Below are 23,354 nucleotides of genomic sequence, written 5' to 3' on the forward strand. Positions count from 1 at the left end.
AGCAAGGTCAGGTTAAAAAGAAGTGTTACATTTTGTATTCAAACTTTTAGCTGTTATTTATTTATAGCTGCCAAGTGTATGAAAATATGACAAATGCATGTGATTAACCTTGCAAAAAGCACGTCTTGATGTCATATGATCCAGCAATTAATTGATGATTTTGTTCTATTTGTTTTAATTTAAAACATTATTATTCATGTTTCATATATTTATATTTGATTTAGCATGTTATACATAGTATTACTACAGTATTTAAGTAGATGAGCACATTTTGGGTTTCCACCGCATATGTATTATTCTTTTTTTTGTGTGCAAATAAACATACAAATAAACAAAAACATTCGTAAACAAACATTTTATCATATTTTACTACTTTCCTATTGAACTTTCCTATTGTCTATTGCTCTGTGGACTATAATAACCCCCAAAATATGGTAGAAATCCTGTACCTTGCCTAGATGAGTCCTGTATATACTGAGGTGATATTTTTAGGGTGACATAACACATTAAAGCCATCAAACTGAATTTCCTTGTAAACAGCTCACGTTTGTTAATATTCACATTGCCACTCAAATATAGTTCTGTATTGTAATGGCTCTCGCTCGGCGTCACTTCCGCACTGTACCTCGCTTGTGCACGCGCACTGAATAAAAATTCCACAATGTACCTTTACATCCCAATATTCGTCTGACCACACCCCTATCAGCTTACCTTCATAAGCAGGTGTGTGGCCACCTACTCGCCTCCTTCTTCGCTTTCACCACAAGGAAGTGCCTTCGGTAGATCCCCACTTGACGAGGTTGTTAGTAGGAGAAAGTTGGAAAACAAGAGATACGTTGACATCATATCTTTATTTTCTCTCTCACTATTTTTCGAGAAAATACGGCGATATTGTCTTCGTTACTGGAGTGTCTGGAAGATGATGATCATTCTCCACCTCCACCGGTTTTTTCGTATTAGGAGTTCACGCCGCTGACATGCCTCCCAACTGCAGTCCTCCTTGCTGTGGCTGGATGGGGTAAAACCCTTCAGCAACACAGCTGGACTGTAGGACGCACCGACTGTTGTGAGAAGTGGTGGGTTCCAGGTTTGGTGAGTAATGTTTGCTTGCGAGCACCACTTGTCTGTTAGTGCTATGGGGGCTAGCTGACAATGTTTACGAAAACCGGACCCAGATTAGGGTCCTTTGTTCAGCCTTTTTAGGCGACGGCGGAGGATCTTGGTTTGAAGCCCATTATAGCAACTAGTGGGCCACGACCAGTAACTGGTGATCCCAGGATTCTCTGGACGAGTGGATGCTTCTCTGTCACCGTATAGGCCCCGTCTTTCATATGCAAATGAGAGTATACCCTAAACGAGGAAATGTGGGCATGGATGTTCGTTATCGGAAGATCCATGTTCAAGTCGGCTACAGCCCAGATGGGACTTGTGCTGGCTCCGCCGGATGTATGGTAAAATCACCGTTGTAAACCGTGTTGACATCTCGTTTCTCTTCTCTCTTAAAAGGTGAGGAGGGTTTCAGAACGGCGGCCTGTCTGAGTGTGGCTTGTTATATCGTTGTGTACAAGTTCAGGTGATAGCTGCGTAGCTTGCGTGCTAGTTGTGGCCTACCTATTAGCCAGTCAGCTGTTAGCTGCGGCGCTAGCCCGTTGTGTCACTAGGCTAGGAAACGTTAGCTTGCTGCTAACGGTCGAGAGCGGCTGTTAGCTTGATGCTACACTGTGGAACATTGCTATGACTATAACATGCCTTAAAACACTCTGACTACGACGTCATCTTTGACAGAGGATGTTAGTCGAACCTACCCGAGAGCCGGCCGGCGAGGACTGTGTCAACAAGGAGAACCGTAGGGGCAGGATGGAGCAGCGACGCTGCCCGTGTCGTCAACACAGATGCTGTGTTTACTATTGGTGCCTTGTTAGAGACTGCAGTTGGCTTGATCTGCGCTCACAGTAGGAAAGGTCCTGACCAGACCTTGAACAATTCTTCTTTCTTTCCCTTCTAAATGTTTTGTAAATAACGATGTTTTCCAAAACGTGTGTTGCTGCACTACATTTAGGATACGACGCGAGTTATGTGTGAATTGTTTTGTCACTGGTATTGGCTTCTCCATGCAAATCGGGTTGTTTGTTACAGATGTGAAAATGATCTGGTTTGTTGTGTTGAGAAACATCATGTGTGTTCATGTACCGTGTACTCACAACTAAGGGGGTTAAACTAACCTATAAAGCTATGCTTAGTGACATATGAGTGAAGAATGAATGCTTTCCTCAGCCTGTAATGACAATGAACAGTGTGTTCACATATTAACAGGTTTACCTGTTCAACTGGCCGTATTAAGGGTAAGGTGGGAGGGGTGTTTTCCCCCCGGTTCCCTGGGGACTTCCTCACCCTCCTCTCAGACATGTTGTTACAATATATTGTGTCACTGTGTGGTGGGATACGATGTAACCCTTAGCTTGATTGGTGGGGTTGTGCTAAAACTGCTTGAGGAACTGTATTTTCCTAAAAGAAAAGATTGTTTGGTCACTTTTCGTGTGTGCTTAGCAAGGCCTGTGGCCGATACTAATCGAGAATTATGTATTCTTCATTCATTATGGAAAAATGGCATTCCTCTGTAGAGTGTATTGCCATTTTTTGTGGTGGTAAAGGGTTGTGTGTATCTTGTGATCTACAACTGGGTTGGGTTGGCCACAGAAGCACATGTGTAAGTCTGGTACCGGGGCTCTTAAGGGGGCCCTCTCTATTCTGTGTTTTTTCCTTAGTAAAAATCAGATAGCAGGTTAGCACATGAGCTGTGTGAAGCTGTTAAAAAGACACTTCATGTAGCAGAATATGACTGTGTCATGCTCTATTTGTCATTACATCGTATCATGGGTGTGGGGTCGTAAAGGGGTGAACTGGTAATCCTTTCCTCCCCTTCTTTGATGGGCAGGGGTTAAGACCTCCTGTCCTTCAAGGTTCCTGTCACGTTGCTGTTCGGCACGTTACAGGGTAAGAGGGGGGGGGGGGGGGGGGGGGGGGGAGTTTCCTGGTCCCACGCCCTGGAATATTGGGCGTGTGCACCGCAGAAATTCCCTTGCCATAGAGTACGTCACTGTGCGCGTCTCTGTTGGTAGGACTTCCGTGAGCTGTTCGGGTCCATATGGTGGATCTGTTTCAGGGAGTGGTCAGGGCTCCTCCTCACGAAGGTCCTATTCGGGCCTTCTGTGAGTTAGGACTCTCCTTCCATGTGAGGGAGCCTCCTCAGAGTGCAGAGCCTCCTCCTCAGATTGTCAAGGTGAGTAGAACTTCAAAAAGGAGTCCTGCTCTATTGTGTGTGTGTATTCGATTCAATTCGATTATAGAGTGTGCATGGGTTCAGTGCCTCCTCCCCGGAGAGCCATAAAACCAAAATTTGACATGGCTCAAGGTTGCAATATATTCTTTTCAATCTGTACAGCTCGCGTGGGAAGTCTCTCTGGGGATTTCCGTCTCCTCCCTATGGGAGGGTGGTGGGATGTAAAAATGTAAAAAAAAATTACCCCCGGCTGTGTAGACTGGGATACATGCTGTTGGTGCTTCCTTCTTTTTTATTAAAAAGAGTTGGAGTTAGGAAGCATCACACCCCTCTGGGCGCCTTGGGGATTCAATGACAGGTCTAAATAGCCTGTTCATTGATGTGGTTGTGTCCCGACGCACGCATAGTGCTAGCTCGGGGTGTTCTGTTGAAGATCAGGCGAATGACTGGCACGCCTTGGTTGCTTGAGGTTAAAACAGCGTTTTTATAAAGCAACTGGGATGGAGGTTTTTCCTCTTACGACGACCTATGTTGGTTGTCGACGGATTCTCGTTCATATCTGGGGGATGATGACAGAATGGATCTGAACATATGTAGAGGGGTCTCACGCCCTGGGGGTGGGCCACCGGGCGCGGTTCGCACCGAACGTCTGGGTGGCGCCTTCTTTTCATGTTAAGATCAACACGCATATCTGCCCCTTCTCCTGGAGTAGGCATGTCGGCGTGGTTAAGGCACGGGATTGGTTCTGGTCACGCTGGTCCGGATCAGTTAAACCTGTTGTTCCCCGGGGATGCAGATCTGCTGTTCTGGTACCCTGAGGGACTTGGGCTTTTTTCAGGGGGAAAAATGCCAGGTCGGTCCGGGTGTCACAGGGTTAGGCGCTATGGAGACCCTTGTTGGGTACATTTTGTACTCTGCACTGTCGTAATGGCTTACGGCCATGCCAACCTGTACACGCCCGATCTCGGCCGCTACGCGGGTTGGTCCTGGTTAGTACTTGGTTGGGAGACCGCCTGGGAATACCAAGTACGGTGTGCTTGGGGATGGTTCTCCATTCTTTTCGCTCTTCTCTCACGCATCGCGAAGAGGGGCCTGTTGGGGTGGTCTTTGACCTCCTCTGGTGACCCTGTGCTTCCCGTAGCGCCGGGCCCGGTCCGAAGTAATGTTTCGTCGACCCGTAGGCCTGGAATAACCCTGTTGGAAACTGAAACACTTGTCCTGCGGTAGTATGCCCGCAGGTACGTTTTGGAGTTTTTCTTGAGGGGTTATGGGACCAACCACCGCATAGGGTAACGACAGGGTGGTTGGTTCTCTGGTGTGTTGGAGCAGAGTCAACTCCCGGGTTACCCGGTTGAGTGTGCCCCTGCACGTTCATGACATCTGCCAATCGTGTCAGCCTTTGCTGCCTCATACCCGCTGGGGGGGGGGGGGGTTTAAGGGAGGCTTTGTCATGGTGATCAACAACGCCAGCATACGCCCCTTCCGCCGGGGCGGCTGTTTTCAGCTGACCCCTCTGGCGCCTGTCTCGTCCGCAGTGCTCCAGGCTCGGGTTACAGCCTGTTGCCTGGTTTCCCCGGTGCGCTGCCTGCTTCCGTTGGTAAGCCTTTTTTGGGGCTTACGGCCATGCTGACTGCCTGTGCTGCAGGGTCAGTGTGCCAGGCGGTGTGCTATTGGGGGGAAAGGGCCCGCTCTTGAGAGGGGCCTTATCCGAATACGCTGGCGATGTGGGGGGCGGTGTCACTAAGTGACCACCTGGTGGGGTCTTGATGCTGGCATCATGGACCTCTCCGGGCCCCCGTTTTCCAGGGGATCCAGTCCCTTTGGTGGGTCTGGGTCTTCCTTCGCGCTCCGCTGCTACGGCCTTGCCACGGGGTTGAGTTTGCTCTTGACCCCGTGATTTCTGGGGGCAGTAACGAGGTTGTTCCTTCCGTTCGTTCCCGGGTGGCATGCGGGTTGTGCGTGTGTGTAGTCGTGGGGTCAGGCCACGGTCTGCTCACCCTGTGCGTTGAGTTGCTTGAGTGCCTCTTCGCACGGTCGGGTCCGTCGCCCGCCCGGGAACCTCCAATAGGGGGGGTGCCCTCCATTAGGGGGGGTCGGGGGGGCTCGGTCCTCCCTGATCTGATGGTTGTGGGGGGCCTCAGCAGGGTGTATTTGTCGGCCGATGGCTCCCGCTCGGCCTCCCTTGTGCGGAAGTGACGCGGAGCGAGAGCCATTACGATACAGAACGATAGGTTATGACTATAACCAAGTTCTGTTAGTAATGGTGACGCTCGGCGTCCGATGCCGCTGCAGCCCTTGATCTCACCTTGTGGTGAAAGCTTGGGAAGGAGGCGAGTAGGTGGCCACACACCTGCTTATGAAGGTAAGCTGATAGGGGTGTGGTCAGACGAATATTGGGATGTAAAGGTACATTGTGGAATTTTTATTCAGTGCGCGTGCACAAGCAAGGTACAGTGCGGAAGTGACACCGAGCGTCACCATTACTAACAGAACTTTTTCTATTGTTGGTCTATAGTCTACAAGCTGAATACATTTCCTACCTCATATAACCTTTGAGCTTACATTTCTTATCTTGCAATGTTTATATCCCATCTGTGTTTCCCTTTAGAATTTCTCCATTGGACACATTTAACTCTCTAAAGTGATATGAATTGACTGCAACTGTGGCAATCTGCCTCGCTCTGGACTCATGAACCTCATGGACAATCGTGTCCCGTTCATAGACAGTCCTCTGCTGCCATCTTGTGGACTCTCGTCGCTACTTCCTCTGGTCATGTTCACCCACTTCTTTGTCAATCTGTCCTTAGTGATTAATGTACTTTCTGTCATGTTGTCATTCCCTGCATTCCTGCACCGGCTCTGTCCTGTTGTCTAGCCTAGCGTTATGTATCCTGTGTCTGCATCCATTTGTTATTTAGTCTTGTTGTGTTCCAGTCTAGTCTCTGTCTTATTCATTAATCTGCTCCCTGTCTGTGTAGCCCCCAGCTGTGGCTCATTATCATTACCTCCTGTATATATACCTGCCTCTCCCTTGTTTCTGGTGTTGCATCATTGTTCTGTTAACCTTGTCTGCGTGAAGCTCCCTGTCTACCCTGTCTGCCGTTATCCTGTCGTGTTCCTGCTTTTCCTGCCGTTCGCGGAATTGCCCTTTATCTTGTATTTCCCTGTGAGTCCGTTCCTGTTTATCTAGCCACATTTTCCAGCATTGCTGAGGTTTTGGTTTCCGTGTTTTGAAGTTCGCTTTTGTTTATGCCGTGTAACGTTCCTTTATTCTTGCCTTGCTAGTAAAAGCATTATCGTTCCTCACTCCGTCTCTCTCAACTCGTCATTGTCCAGCGCTTGGGTCCTACCCCCCACACACTCCGCTCTACAACCGACCTGATTATAACAGCAACTATATGAGCTGTCCCAAAAAAATCGAATTGGATTTACATGGTTCCTTGTTTCAAGGGATTTCATTTATACATTTATATATATCTGACCTCTTACAAATAAATACATACATTAAAGGGGGCATAGTATGTAGTAGTCCAAAAAGCACAGCTAATTGATTAATTCCGTATGCCCCATTGTGACATCACCAAGGGCAGTACTACTGAACAGCTTGTTTACGCTTGTTAATCCAAAGACTTCAAACCCTGGCCAAACGGCAAGGAGTGCTATGTAATCTTTCATAACATTTTAGAATGCTAAATCCATACAAAGACTATTTTCCATAATATGTCCACTTTAATTTCTACAAATACCACAAAATATTTACCACAGTAACAGTTACCCACAAACAGTATGACAGCTTACTTACCATAACAAAAATCCAAACGCAAGCACCATAATTGCAAAGATTGTGATCAAATATACTGGAGGTACATACAGTAGGATTAGAGATTTCTACTCTACTGATTTATACCTTTTCAAATACGGCACCAAACGATCTACAGCGCTAGGGGGGATCTATCTGGGGTACTGTGGGCACCATGTACCAGCGCTAGGGGGATCTATCTGGGGTACTGTGGGCACCATGTACCAGCACTAGGGGGATATATCTGGGGTACTGTGGGCACCATGTACCAGCGCTAGGGGGATCTATCTGGGGTACTGTGGGCACCATGTACCAGCGCTAGGGGGATCTATCTGGGGTACTGTGGGCACCATAGCGCTAGGGGGATCTATCTGGGGTACTGTGGGCACCATGTACCAGCGCTAGGGGGATCTATCTGGGGTACTGTGGGCACCATGTACCAGCGCTAGGGGGATCTATCTGGGGTACTGTGGGCACCATGTACCAGCGCTAGGGGGATCTATCTGGGGTACTGTGGGCACCATGTACCAGCGCTAGGGGGATCTATCTGGGGTACTGTGGGCACCATGTGCCAGCGCTAGGGGGATCTATCTGGGGTACTGTGGGCACCATGTACCAGCGCTAGGGGGATCTATCTGGGGTACTGTGGGCACAATGTACCAGCGCTAGGGGGATCTATCTGGGGTACTGTGGGCACCATGTACCAGCGCTAGGGGGATCTATCTGGGGTACTGTGGGCACCATGTACCAGCGCTAGGGGGATCTATCTGGGGTACTGTGGGCACCATGTACCAGCGCTAGGGGGATCTATCTGGGGTACTGTGGGCACCATGTACCAGCGCTAGGGGGATCTATCTGGGGTACTGTGGGCACCATGTACCAGCGCTAGGGGGATCTATCTGGGGTACTGTGGGCACCATGTACCAGCGCTAGGGGGATCTATCTGGGGTACTGTGGGCACCATGTACCAGCGCTAGGGGGATCTATCTGGGGTACTGTGGGCACCATGTACCAGCGCTAGGGGGATCTATGTGGGGTACTGTAGGCACCATGTACCAGCGCTAGGGGGATCTATCTGGGGTACTGTGGGCACCATGTACCAGCGCTAGGGGGATCTATCTGGGGTACTGTGGGCACCATGTACCAGCGCTAGGGGGATCTATCTGGGGTACTGTGGGCACCATGTGCCAGCGCATCGTCAAATAAAACAACAGCATACAGTTCTTCCTCTGTGATGGCTATGCAGTGGTGTAGCGATTAAGCATCATGGTCATTAGTACTCATCACTAACTTAGTGATTCCATAGGGATTCCTAAGAGAGGCACACTTAGGACATATCCCGGTCATTCTGGCCATCAGACAATAACATGTGGGGCCGACTTCTTCCAAGACTAACGTAACATAACTAAACTAAACTAGAAGAATGCACTCAATAGATGGAAGTGCTAACATCCTGTGGACGTTGGTTTAGTCATGCTTTAGTCACGTTGAGTCTGTGGACGTTGGTTTAGTCATGTTTTAGTCATGTTGAGTTTGTGGATGTTGGTTTAGTCATGTTTTAGTCACGTTGAGTCTGTGAACGTTGGTTTAGTCATGTTTTAGTCACACTGAGTTTGTGGACGTTGGTTTAGTCATGTTTTAGTCACGTTGAGTTTGTGGACGTTGGTTTAGTCATGTTTTAGTCACGTTGAGTTTGTGGACGTTGGTTTAGTCATGCTTTAGTGTTTGAACAACCTACTGTACATACAGAAGGATTTTCAGCTTCTCAAGCATCATTTCTATCAGTGCATTCTGCTTTTAGACCAGATTCTGAGAGAGAAAAGCACTGTTGTTCTATTACAGTTGCCATCTCAGCACCTATTGCTGACTATCCTACTCTCTTTGAAAAGCCCCATCATTAGGTATTTCCTTTTTGTTCCTATTAAGGTTTTGGGTGGGAGTTTCTTTTTCCATAATGTTGGCATGTACATTTAACCCTTTCACTAACACTACAGAAGGTTAACCTTTCACTACCACCGTTTAACCGTCTGTAGTGTGGTAGTGAAAGGGTTAACCCTTTGGTAGTGTGGTAGTGAAAGGGTTAACCCTTTAGTAGTGTGGTAGTGTGGTAGTGAAAGGGTTGTTAGAAAGGATCTAGCAAACTGCTTTTTCAATGGGTGTTGGTCCACAATGAGCATCTGCAACCCGGCTTCACTCAACTACCACGACTACTAGAAGTCACTGACAGGGGCAACTTGTCTACTATGACACAAATTCAAAGGATCAAAGGATAGCCTTTTCTACAGTGATTGGTTACCTCTCGATGTCTGTTTGCACCTGTGTAGGATTTTGCCTACTGTGTATAGCACTGATTTAAATGAAGAAGAAATGGAAACAAAGAAAAACAAAATGACACATTTCTTGACAACAAGTGCATTTGAAATAATTGTCTTCTCTCAAAGTACAAAGTATAGTTATTACATACTATACTTTGTATTTTAAATACCGTGTATATATATAGTATAGTATAGTATATATATAGTATACTGTACAGAGAATAGCAGGTAATACATGCACTTGGCTGGGCTTACCTGTCACCTGGGGCACATACGGCACGGAGAGTCTCTCTGTGTTGTATCCTGGTCCAGCCAGGCATTCTGCTATATCCACCACCTGGAAATACATGATCTGGTCCTCCTTATCCAGAGTGTCAGGTAGTCTAGGACAAGAAGGGGGCAAAATCAAGAGGTAACTATCCAAACTAAATAAGAATCTCACAGGAAACTATATAATTGTATGCTCGTAACCCAAGACTCCCAAACCCTAATTTTCAGAAATAATGTATTGTCAAAAATAATTATGCTGGTTAATTTGTAACATGGAAATAATATATATAGTAACAACTTAGAAAATGTTTGAAGACTCTGCCAGAGTCTTGGACTAATATAAAGGAATGAGACAATACTGCCTTCACTGCCTCGGCTCTATTGTAACCTGTCTCAGGGGGTTAGCTACACATGCTAGAAGCATGGAGGTCACATGGGGGAAACATATTTCTCATTAAATAAAGGGTTGTTGACTTAAATTCATTTAAGATTTTGGCAATTAAATTCTGAATGTGATTGCTATGGCATCTGCACATGCCCTCGGGATGAATAAAGTATTTCTATTCTATTCTATCTATACATTGCAATGGGTGAACACTGCTCAATTGAACCTTTGCACTAAATGAGACTGTTTTAAAACATTTTGGACAGCCCATGTATTTGCAGTTGTTAATGTATGAGAGTGTGAATGGGATCATAATAAACTACTCAACCTCTAGTAATCAGTGATAATAAACGACTACCCTCCTCTGTTCCAGACCATGGACAGATTTGTAAAGTAAACATCCACTTTAACTACCCCCCCCCCCCTGGTTTCCTGCACATCTCTGTTATGACATTGCAGGGTAACTTTGTCTAAATGGATCCATAGATGCATCACTAAGCACAGTAACAGTCAACAGGAAGGTGGATGGGTATAAACAGCTCTACAGTAACAGTCAATAGGATGGTGGATGGGTATAAACAGCTCTACAGTAACAGTCAATAGGATGGTGGATGGGTATAAACAGCTCTACTCACTGACACTTGTCTCTGAAGGCGTGGTCTGGGAGCAGGTAAGGGGCGTCCATGTTCCTCAGCTCAATCACCTTCAAGTTGAGAAGATTAAGAAAAATATACAGCATACATCTATTAACCCTTTCACTACCACACTACCAAATGGTTAACCCTTTCACTGCGACAATACAGAGTGTTAACCCTTTCCCGACCACACTACAGATGGTTAACCGTCTGTAGTGTGGTAGTGAAAGGTTAACGACAGGTTATGTATATAACCTAGTTATATGAGTACTGGCTAAGCGTCCCGCTCTTAAGCCATACCGAGATATACCTCATCTCATGTACCTAGTGTACTCCATCAACGAATAAACAAAAATACACCCATCACCTGCCAGGCCCGCCCCTAGTGGCGTACTATAAAGTACTAGGCGTGGTCACCACTCACTCTTCCTCGGAAAAAATCATTTCCAAAGAAAAGTTTCCCCAGGGGAACTCAGGGCACGCTAAGAGCGGGACGCTTAGCCAGTACTCATATAACTAGGTTATATACATAACCTGTCGTTATATTTCGTATTGGCATCGCGTCCCGCTCTTAAGCCATACCGAGATATGGGGTAGAGCGGACGCGAGGCCAGACAAATGCACCCCCTGAGGACCCGTAAGCCCACATCAAGGGGGAGGGGAGTCCCGTCACCCCATCCTTCCTAATGAAGAGGGGGCGCAGTCAACTCCACCCGAGTGCGAACAAGAGGGAACTAGAACCCCTTGAACACACAGCACAGGCGGAACCACGTGTGACACAACACACTGTGGCCCATACCCACACACCCCTGCTACCCCACCAAAGGACGGGAAGCAGGAGAGGCCACAGACCTCAGAACCGCCTGGGAGACAGAACCATGAGGTAAAACCTTACGAAGGGACCCAGGGAGGACCATGAAGCTGCAGCACAGATGTCCTCTACCGAGGCCCCACCCAGCAGAGCGGCAGAGGCTGCCACCCCACGAGTGGAGTGCACCCTGACGCCCCCAGGGGGAGCCAGCCCGGCCAACGTGTAGCAAAGGGCAATGCCCTCGCACAACCAATGGCTGTTTCGATAGTGCCTTACCAGCACGAGAACCACCGTAACAGACAAAGAGCTGATCGGTAGCCCTGAAGCCCTGAGTACGGCTGAGGTAAATCCCCAAAGCCCGGACCGGACATGACAGGTGAAGGCCCGCCTCCAACTCACTAGCGTGAGGAGGTGGATGAAACGCCTGAACCACAATATCCCTGGAGCGGAAGGAACTCCGGATATTTTTAGGCACGAAGGCAGGATTAGGCTGCAGAGTGGCACCGCAATCGGAACGAAAAGACAGGCACTCTGGTCGTACCGAGAGAGCACAAAGCTCACCCACGCGTTTAGCGGAGGTGACGGCCAGCAAGAACGCGGGCTTGAACGACAGCTGTTCCAACGGCGCTTGCTCAAGAGGCTCAAACGGGGCCAAGGACAACCGACTGAGGACCAATTGAAGATCCCAACTCTGAGCCAAAGAGCGTTTTACCGGCTTAACGCGTCGGGCGCCAAGCAGGAAACGCTTCACAAGAGGGTGGCTGAACAAAACATCACCCTCAAATCCCTCATGATAAGAGGATATAGCTGCTGCATATACCCTCACCGTCGAAGGACAGCATCCAGGGGGCAGGACACCGGGTCCCTGCCCCCCGCCTTACACCACTCTTGAAACATACGCCATCTGCCCGCGTAAAGCGCGACAGTGGAGGGAGCATGCGCATTCCGGATGGTATCAACCACAGAAGGGTCCATCCTCTCCAGATTTACCCTCTCACCAGCCACACCAGACGTTGGCACGACACCAGGTACTGAAACAGCGACCCGTGTGCTTGAGAGAGGGCCGTCGCCTACCAATGAATAAGCCATGGCGGAGCTACCAGTAGCTGGATCAGGACCGGGAACCACACTGCCGTGCCCCGGTCCGGCGCGACCAGGATCACCGTCCTGCGCTCCCTCCGTATCCGCTCCAACAGCTGACCCAACAGCTGTATAGGAGGAAAGGCGTACAGAAGGCCGGGCGGCCATGGAAACATCGAGAAGGCATCCACCCCCAAGGGGGGATGATCTGCCCGACTGACCAAGAACCACAAGGGGCACTTGTGAGAGCGTCGGCTCGCAAACAGATCCACTGAAGCCTCCCCGAAGCGATCCCAGATCTGCCCGACTATATCGTGGCGCAGTTCCCACTCGCCGACACGAGGACCGCCCCGAGACATCATATCCACGCCCACATTCTCCATACCAGGGATGTGGAGCGCCCATAGCCAGAGTTCGACCGCCGCCCGGTGCAGGCGGATGGATCGAGTCACACCATGCCTGTTGATATACGCCGCTGCCGTCATACTGTCCGTTCTGACCAGAACGTGCTCGCCTACCACCAGGTGGACGAACCGTTTGAGGACCAGGAGGACCGCCCTCAATACAAACACATTGATGTGCAGGGTAGACCGGGCAGCATGGACCGTCCAACTGCCCCCCACTGCGTTGGTCCGACACATCCCTCCCCAACCCGTGAGGGAAGCGTCGGTGAAGACCGTGACGTGTGAGCGCCTGCTGCCCATGGGGACCCCAATGGTGAGGATACCAGGCCTCCTCCTATGGCCGAGATCCTCCCATATCGACAAAGGAACCGTCAACCGTTTCCATTTGTCCCTCACCGAGTCTATTCTCATACTGAAGAACCACCTCTGTATCCTCCTCATGAAGAGGAGGCCAATAGGAACCACCGTGTGAGCAGATGCCATCATACCGAGCAGGCGCATCACTTGCAGCGCCGTGACCGTCTTTCCAAGACGGAAACCCCCGAGCGCGTGGAGGATAGACACCCTCCGTTGCTCCGAGAGGGTTACAATCATGGGCCTCGACCTCAACGTCAAGCCCAAGTACTCCACCTGTTGACTGGGAAGAGGCGTACTCTTCTTCCAGTTCACAGCAAAACCCAGCCTGGTGAGGAATTCCACCACCAGCCTGGTATGAGACCTGGCGACCTCCTCCTAGAATGTCATCGAGATAGAATAGAATCCGTATTCCCCGACGACGTAGAGGCTCCAGCGCCGTCGCTACGGAGTTGGTGAATGTGCGGGGAGCCAGAGAATAGCCGAACGGCAACCTCTGGTACTCGTACGCTACGCCCTGAAACAGGAACCGTAGGAACTTCTTGTGAGGAGGGAAAATCGGGATCTGAAAATACGCATCCTTCAGGTCTATGGAGGTAAACCAGTCTCGCCCTCTGACAGCAAGCAGCAGGAGTTTGACGGTCAACATCCTGAATGGTCTCGCCACAATCAGACGATTGAACGCGGACAGATCCAGTATAGGTCTGACCCCTCCCGTTTTTTTGGGCAGAAAATAACGGGAGTAGAAGCCTGACATCGCGTCCTCTCTCGGGACCACGACTATAGCCTGCTTCGCCAACAGAGATTGGATATCGTCGGCCAGGGCTGTCACTGCTTCTGACCCTGACAATAGGGTCTGCACCAAACCTGAAAACGGAGGGTGGGGTTGTGCGAACTGCAAAACAAGCCCCTCCCTCAACGTTCTCTCCATCCACCACTCCAAACGGCATTTTTGTCGCCATATGTGATAATAATCCCAAAGCGCACCCGCCGTCAACTGACGCTGGGCCGCAAGGAACAGTAGATGGGTGGCCCGGTCCCCCCCGCTGTGCGTAGCCCCTGAACCCGCCAACGCGGACAGGGAGGTCGCACCCAAGGGGGGACCCCGACAGAAAGGGCCGGTTTGATACGGGAGAAGCTGCCATCAAACTGGTTGACACACGCTCCCCCCCTGAACACCCCTCTAGTGCATGCTGAGGAGTTGTTCTACAGCTAGACATGCAAGGCGTGAGGACCCCATGGGCTCCTACACGCCGTAGCCCTGCAGTGATATTGCTATCACCCAAATCACGCTCGCCTCTTCTTTGCAGACCACTGCCGCTCTCACAGGAGTGGGAGGCATCAGCGTGATACCTCGCCTGGCGAAGGCGAGGCCGGGGTAACCCGTGCTGAGCATTCAACCGAAGAGGCCTCGAGTCCCCCTGCTGACCACTGTAAATAGTGGCAGCCGTAACACCAGGCTCACCCATCACACAACGTGTGGTGCAGGAGCCACGCGACAGCACACCATTCTCACGGACAGACCCAGGCTCAGCCATCAACTGGGTGTCAGCCCCTGTCCCCATGAGAAGCGAAAAGTGGGGCCACATGCGCTTCAAAGAAGGTTCGCGGCCCGCAGCCAAAGGAAAGCGATCAGAGTCCTGCTTCCGTGGGTAACGGAGAGAGGAGTGAACGGGGAGCGGGCTGTTCGCGGCAGAATGATGACGGCTTGTATTTCCCAAGCCGAGTACACCCAAAATGGCCGATCCCTCGGCCGCCAAGGCTGTCGGCCTTGTGGACCCCTGTTGACTCCCGCCCACGGTACCACTGGCGGGGGAAACATGGCCGCCTGTCGAGGGCCTCGCCACAGTCGCTGACGAGGCCATGTTCCAACCTCTGGCTGCATAGCGTGAGGCGGTGTGGGACCCAGATCAACAACCGCCTGCGCCTCCGCAGAACGACCAAAAAGTCCCTCTGTGGAAAAAGGAGCCGTGAGGAGAGAAAACCTTTCTTCTTCCCCAAGAGGAGATTGCTCCAACCAGACATGCCTATTAACAAACTTTGATAGCATCCTAATCCTCCCCGCAGTTATAGCTTGCGACTGAGTCAAGATATCTATAACACCACAAACATGCAAAATGTTTTCAGCGTCGGCTGGTCCCGTAACCCCACTACCTGACGCTAATGTGGACAGGAAAATAGCTGAGCCACAACACTGGCCGCCGCTAAATACCATCCTGCAGCAGTATAGCTCTCATCCGTCCATACTGCCACCCGCCGAGCCGATTCGCTCTCAAGCATCGGCTTCTGGGTGGGACACCGTTCAACCCCGCCGGGGCACAGGATCAAAGCTACCTGGCTACTTAGCCACGGTACACCCGCCCTGCACCCTGTTGTCAACTCATTTACCTGTAAAAAGGGTAAATAGGACTCAGCAAAACCCCCCACATTAGCTACCGACTGACCTTCATTAATGAACCGGTTAAGAGGGAAAAGCGGCAACATCCCACGGCGGGGAACATTAGAACAGTGACCCATTTCAGCATTAGCGTTAGCAGTCAAAGACATTGAAGTTAAATGATCTTGTGGAATTTAAAACGGCACAATTAATGTATAAAGCAAAAAGTCATGCACTTCCAAGAAACATTCAAGAATTGTTCTTTGATAGGGAGGGGGGTTATAATCTGAGGGGAGAACACAATTTAAAGGTGCTAAACGTACGCACTACCATGAGAAAACACTGCATCTCGATATGTGGAGTGAAACTGTGGAACAGTCTAAATGTGGTGCTAAAGCAATGTCCAAACATGAGACAATTCAAACTGATGTATAAGGAAATCATGTTCACAAGGTACAGGGATGAGGAAGGGACTTGATATTCACGGGTGTTACATTTTTATTTTGTTTTCTATTTTATTTTATTTTATACATATAGTTTTTGTTTTTTGTTTTGCATATATATATATTTTTTTTTCTTTTCTTTTTTCTGTTTAAAATAGTACACTCATTTGAGTAGTGGAAAAGGGGTAGGATTAAATAAGTGTATACTTCTTCCTACTCCTTTTCGAACATGCAGATTGAGTTTTTTTTTGTTTTTGTTTTTTGTTTGTTTGTTGTATTCATTGCATGTTCGAAATAAAGACTTCAAATCAAAAAAATCTAAAAATCATTAGCATTAGCATTAGTGTTAGCAGCACGCTCCAGGATCGCCTGGAACCCGTCCACTTCAGGGGAACATTCACCAAGCCATCCCGCCCCTGGCGCCGACACACACTTCACAGCATTACTAACACTAGCATCAATGCCTGATGACACAGGGCCTACCTGTGTGCGAGCCGGCTCGATAGCCAAACCTCGCACGCTGCCCCTCGATCTGCTGCCACAAGATGAGGAAACATCAGAATAGGCCCGACGTGTCGTTGGAACATGCCCCGAAGATTCCAGGGGTAAGCAAACCTCCGGTAAGCATTCAATATTACGCAATTTCTCTAAACTTTTCATAACTAGTTACATAGGGCATCTTGCATCCGCTATGATGGAAACGAAAATAGAGGAAGAGTGAGTGGTGACCACGTCTAGTACTTTATAGTACGCCACTAGGGGCGGGGCCTGGCAGGTGATGGGTGTATTTTTGTTTATTCGTTGATGGAGTACACTAGGTACATGAGATGAGGTATATCTCGGTATGGCTTAAGAGCGGGACGCGATGCCAATACGAAATATAACCTTCTGTAGCGTGGTAGTGAAAGGGTTAATATAAGGATGTTTATGGCAGCTTATAATACAGTATAAATATGGCTAGAAAGGCAACAATACAGATGATACCAGGTTTTTATTTTGACATATAATGACTTTAGTTCTCTCTAATGGTGAAAACTGGATTATACCTGAATACCTGCACTAAAGATCTAATACATTTCATTTATATAGCACACTTTAAAGTTTAACTGAACGAGATCTCAAGGTGCTTCACAGCTAAAGGAAAAATAAAAAAGTTAACATAAAAACATAAACAATTTATAAAATAAAAACATAAAACATAGGAGCAGTAAAAACAGGCCCTAGTGGAAGGCAGAGTAAAATAAAATGGGTTTTAAGGCTGGCCTTGAAGGCAGCAAGGGAGTCTGAGGCCTTGACAGATCCTGGCAGCTGATTCCACAGGCGCGGCCCCAGTGCGGAAAAAGCATGGTGGCCCATGATTGACTGGTGCGTCTACAGCTAAGTCTATACCAGAGACGGGAAGGAACCAAGACAGGCAACTCTCTAGCTACTTCCGTCATCAACTCTAAGAAATGTATCTGCTTCATCAATTCACTTTACTCTCCAACACCAATTAAAAAGCAGCCCATGATTTACAATATCATCAATAATGAAAGTGGAAATCTCATTCAACCAGTAAAACTGGAAAAGACGTATGTGTGTATTGTTCATCCATTTACTTAATGTATGAACTAATGCTACTACCATGGTGTAAGGCAGGGCTATTCAACTGGCGGCCCGCGGGATGATTCTGACCGGCCCGCCAAAGATTACATGATAATATATATATATTTTTTTTTAAATAATAATAAAAAAAAAAAAATCACATTTTTTTTTTAACTTTTTTCTTTTCATGTCAACGTTAACACGCACAATTGAGCCAAAAGTCACTCAATTAATGACAGATTTCATTGATAAATTGAGGGAAAACTTTGCAAGTCGATTTGATGAATTTGACATGTCCAGAGAATTGATGCATTTTGTGAGCAACCCATTTGCCAATGTAGCTGCTATTTCCACAAAAGGACAAGAGTTCCTTGCATCACTTCACATTGATGAAGGTCTCCTGCAACTTGAAATAATTGACATGCAAGCATCATCTGCTCTGAAGCAGGCACTTGAGAATGAATCCACCACAACATTTTGGATAAAGTGTATTCATGTCAAGACATTCCCCAAAATAAAAACGCTGGCAATATCTGTGCTAACAATGTTTGGCTCAACATACACCTGTGAATCCAGTTTCTCTCACATGAATGCCATTAAAACAAGCAACCATGCCTCCTTGACAAATGAGCATTTGCGTCACTGTTTGCGGGTAGCCCTCACTTCCTATGAACCCTCTTTCTCTGCCATTGCCCAGTCAAAGAAGTGCAATCGCTCTCATTAGATGTGTGTATGTAGGCTAGGCCTGTCTGCCCCCCACCCCCCTGATGTTTGAGAGTTAAGAGTGGACAATAAGTGATAATAAGATGCTGTGATTTGCTGTTGTTGCACAGACATGAAGCACTTTTTCATAAGCTCAGCTGCACTATAAATGTGTTTTTTTGTTCAAGTGTTGATGTTAGAATGTTCAGATGCACATCATGCACTTATTTATTTTTATATTGAAATGTTGAAGAGGAGATGTTGCAGTTGTTGCACAGTCATAAATGAAGCACTTTTTGCAGGAGATGTAGCAGATGTGGCACATAAATTAAGCACTTTTTTTGAAAAGTATACTACTTTTGCAATGTAGTTAAAGGGGAACTATCTTATAAATGGCCTTTTTCAGTGTTTAGCATTGTTTCCTAGCTATGTGGACTTATATTAATATGATCTATGTCTCTAATTCTCATATTGGCGCATTCTTTCAATTCTCCTCTCACAATATTCACCCTCACTGAACTGAGTCATCTGAAAATGTGCTGATTTGTGATGTCAGAGAGACACCGCTGCATGATAATCAGCTGAGTTTCCACACAGTTCTCACTGTGGTTGGAGCCCAGGCTCAAAACGGCTTAAGATCTTGAGGTAGAAAAATGCTGTTTTTGAGTACTTGATTAGAAATACAAAACAATGAATTAAAAAAAAAATAATTACAGAGATGTTCCATAAACCCACAGGAATTGTGTAAAAGTGCCCAAATAGTGAAAGAAATAGTAAAATAGTTCCCCTTTAAATAAAAGTTGTGAAAATGTGGTTGCGTGTTGTGTCAAGTGTACATATATTCATAGCACGGGGAGGCGCCGTGGCAGTCCGGCCCCTGGCCCCTTGGGTTTCTGACAATGTGGCCCCCTGAACAATTTAGTTGAATAGCCCTGGTGTAAGGCATTACTTGTACTCCAATTATTCCCAAATGAATCAGTCCCCTCACATCTCCTTTGACGCCCTGCAAGATGCACTTATTAGTCTAAAATTGGTGCTTAATGCCAGTCAAACTAAATTCATGTTGTTTTCCAAAGCCAAAAATATTGTTTATAGTGACTTGCATATATCGACTCTGAACAGTTCTTATATCGAGAGAGTTTCAGAATACAAATACCTTGGTATTTGGATTGATGAAGGACTTACATTTAAATATCATGTGGGCGTTCTCGCCAGTAAATGACGGAAAAAGATTGGCTTTTTGTATAGAAATAGAGCCAACTTCCCTATGATTAGTAGAAAGAGAGTTGTTGAAGCAGTATTCCTATCTGTTTTGGATTACGGAGATGTGATTTATAGACATGCAGCGGCTTCCACTCTTAAGCCCTTAGACTCTGTTTATCATTCAGCCATTAGATTTATCAATGATCTTGCCAAGCTGCAGCGGGTGATTCGCTCCGCGGAGAGGGTGATCGGCTGTCCCCTGCCCTCCCTCAGGTCCCTGCACGACTCCAGGGCGCTGAAGAGGGAGAGAAAGATCATGGCCGACCCATCCCACCCCGGTCACAGACTGAGCTTCTTCCCCTCAGCCGCCAGGCTGATCAATGCCTCAGGTACCCCCCCCCCCCCCCCCTCTGCCCCCAAGTGACACTGGCTCAATGACATTGACTGCACTGCACTAGTCCGTACTGGATCTCTGCACACTTCACTTTATATATATATATATATATATATATATATATATATATATATATATATATATATATATATATATATGTATTTTATTTATTGATTAATCCCCCACTGCACTGTTTTCGTTTCTTGTCTGTGTTGGTGTTTGTTTACTGTGAAAAAAGAAAGAATGCATACACTGTATTGCTGCAACAATTACCAATGTGTTTTACACAAATGGCTCAATAAAGGAATCTGAATCTGAATCTGAATCACCGGTGATAGTTATGGTACTCACCATTGTATCCTATATAATAAGGTCGGGTGGGCCTCTCTGGCAGAGAGACGTAAGTTGCATTGCAATCTTTTTATCTATAAAGCCATAATTAGAGATTGTCCAAATTATATTAGTTCTTTATTGGAATGGACCACTGGACCCTGTCGTACACGATCCAGTTTTTGGCTTACACTTAGAGTGCCTAGAGTTTGTACTGAACTTGGTAGATCTGCTTTTGGCTTTTTTGCCCCTACATCATGGAATACCCTGCAGGAAACACTGAAACTAGACACTCTAGTGTCTATGGGTCGGTTTAGAACCTTAATGACCAATCAGGTCACCACAATATGTAATTGTTTTTAAATTATTACCTCTGTTTTAATTTTGAGCTATTTTATTCTTTTTAAAAGATTTTTTATTATTTTTTTTTAATGTATTTTAAAATGTGCTCTCAATTATTCTGATTGTCAGATGTCTTTATATTTATGAACACACTGTGACACTTGTGTATGTAACATCTCGACGGCACTGTAAATGAGTTTAATTACTCAGTGTATTATCGAGTATAAATAAAGATTGAATGAATATACTACACTTTTAATGTAGAGGCAATTTCAATAGTTGAAATGAATCAACTAAAATTACCATAAAATATAATAATAAGATATATCACAAGAAACTCCTCTACATCAACTGTCTTTAACTATGAGTGAACACAACATTCTAACCTACAATCTTTAGATAATAAATTTCAAAAACATTGGACCTCATTAATTCTTTTGTGAATCCCAAAATCGACCCGAATATTTCTTAAGTGGAGCTAGGGCAAATTTTTTTCTTAACTTTTGTCTTAAGTCCGTTGGTGAATGAGACCCATTAGGCCTCATTCACGAAGCAATATAATAACAGATTTCCTCTTATTTAATTTTGTTCTTAGCATTTTTTCTTATTTTGTTCTTACCTTCTTTGTAGGGGTGGACGGTATAAACGGTATACGGTATAAACGGTATGAATTTGCTCTACGGTATGGATTTTGACTATACCGTGTAACCGGTAGTGCAGCTCTAAAATAGCAATGACGTCATGTAACCACAGCGCGACTATTTCACTCGCATTCGCCCCTAAAAATAGATAGAATTAGTCATAGATAATAGATATGTGCGAACTGGAAAAAGTTATTTAGGAGGCTTCGCGCAGTGGGCGTGCCAGCCCCTACCGCACGCATGTAAACACGGGTCTAGTAGTCTAGTGGGACGGGACACGGGAGGACGGCGGCGTCTCCCTGAGCTAACGTTAGCTTAGCTACCGTTACAAAATGACCAAGTCAACTATTCACTTTTAGTTTAATACATGATGAGGCATTGTCTAACCGAACGGTATTTAGTCGGCCAGCTACCGATAGCTCCTGACATCAACAAACGCTCCACAAAGTCTAGTAGAGACGTGTGTGCTACCTGTTAGCTGTTAGCTCACGTTAACGCAAGTTAGTTCACCGTTCAAAACGAAATGTCCCATTGAACTAAATAATTCACTGAGGCGTTGTATTAACGTTATATATCCGGCTAGCAGTAGCTACAGATAGCTCCTGATATCAATGTCTTATAACACTGATTCGATGCGTATTCGAGCTGAGGGCTTGCTGAGCACAGTTAAGTAACGTTATACCAATACAATAGGGTCCAGGTGCAGCGCCGGAGAATCCTGGCCGTAGCTCTGCTCGAGGCTACTCGAGTATAGGTCCAGGTGCAGCTCCGGAGAATCCTGGCCGTAGCTGGAGGCTACTAGAGTACACACAGACAGTGGAGCTTGTTGCGTGGTGGCGATGTCTCACAGATAATACAAGTACAAGTCTAATTATATAATATATATATTTTATAAAAAATTTAAAAAATTTATATAAAATAAAACAATTTTTTTTTATCAAAAACGATGATACCGTGATATATACCGTTACCGTCTATGCTTCAAATTATACCGTGATATACATTTTAGACCATACCGTCCACCCCTACTTCTTTGTTCTTATTTTTGCTTTTCTCTTAGGCAAGACCAAATTATAAGAGTGGTCGAGAGCACTCTTACCCCGATAAGAAACTCTTACCCAGATAAGAAACTCTTACCCAGATAAGAAACTCTTACCCAGATGAGAAAAAAAAGCCCCCCAAATATGACTTAAAAACCCAGACCTTTTCAATAATAATTATTATTATTATAACTTATTGCGTGCGTTCTGCTTCTGAAATGGATTATATATTGCTGTTAGAACAGTTAGATGCTCTGGCCGCCCAGGCCGTATGCACAGAACGCATATTTAGAGATCGTCTAGATCAGTGGTTCCCAAACTTCTTGTTTATGCGGACCACTAGATTGTTATCAAGAACATTTGCGGACCCCCTCGTATGCAAACGGTAACAATAAATAAACATCAAACGTATATATAAAGTGCTAGTGTTAAAACGCAGATATTTTAATAGAAATTTTTATGAAAAAGTTAATTGTATTAGTCGCCGCATAATCAAACTCCTCTGACCTCATCTGGTCTTGAGAGAGAGAGAGCGAGAGAGAGACTCTGTTATGCGCCATTCAGTCGGACTTGGAGCACGCACTGGACTTAATCTATGTGCACTGCCAGACTCTAGATCTATTTGCAGAGCCAGATGAGTGGCTGCTTAAAGGAAAACTCCAACATTTTGGGAAATTAGCTTATTTGCCATTTACCCTGGAGTTAGACAAGAAGATACATACCTTTTTCTTCTCTGTGCATGCAGTAGGAGTAGGAAGACGTTGGGAACTAGGCTAATGGAGGAACCTACTTCCAGTGACTGACGCTAAGCTAGGCTAACGGTGCACGTCTTCCTACTCCTACTGCATGCACAGAGAAGAAAAAGGTATGTATCTTAGGGGCTTGTGTCCATAGCCGACGTTTTATGAGTTGTCAGCTCCTTTCTGTCATTCATTTATATGCTGGAGAAGAGTCAGGCGCGCTCC

At 46.6% G+C, this 23,354-nt stretch overlaps 1 protein-coding gene across 1 annotated transcript in view; it reads right to left on the minus strand.

The window, feature by feature from the left end:
* efr3a (EFR3 homolog A) overlaps positions 1-23,354 on the minus strand; it is a 463,079-nt gene that overhangs the window by 28,720 nt on the left and 411,005 nt on the right. The window contains exons 16-17 of the mRNA XM_084327782.1: positions 10,685-10,752; positions 9,650-9,777 (exon numbers count right to left, since the gene is read on the minus strand). Of these exons, the coding sequence (XP_084183908.1) occupies positions 9,650-9,777; positions 10,685-10,752 (196 nt within the window). The remainder of the gene's footprint in view (positions 1-9,649; positions 9,778-10,684; positions 10,753-23,354) is intronic.

The sequence above is a fragment of the Notolepis coatsorum genome (genome assembly GCF_963971535.1).
Source record: "Notolepis coatsorum genome assembly, chromosome: 13".
In the NCBI taxonomy this organism is placed as follows: Eukaryota; Metazoa; Chordata; class Actinopteri; order Aulopiformes; family Paralepididae; genus Notolepis; species Notolepis coatsorum.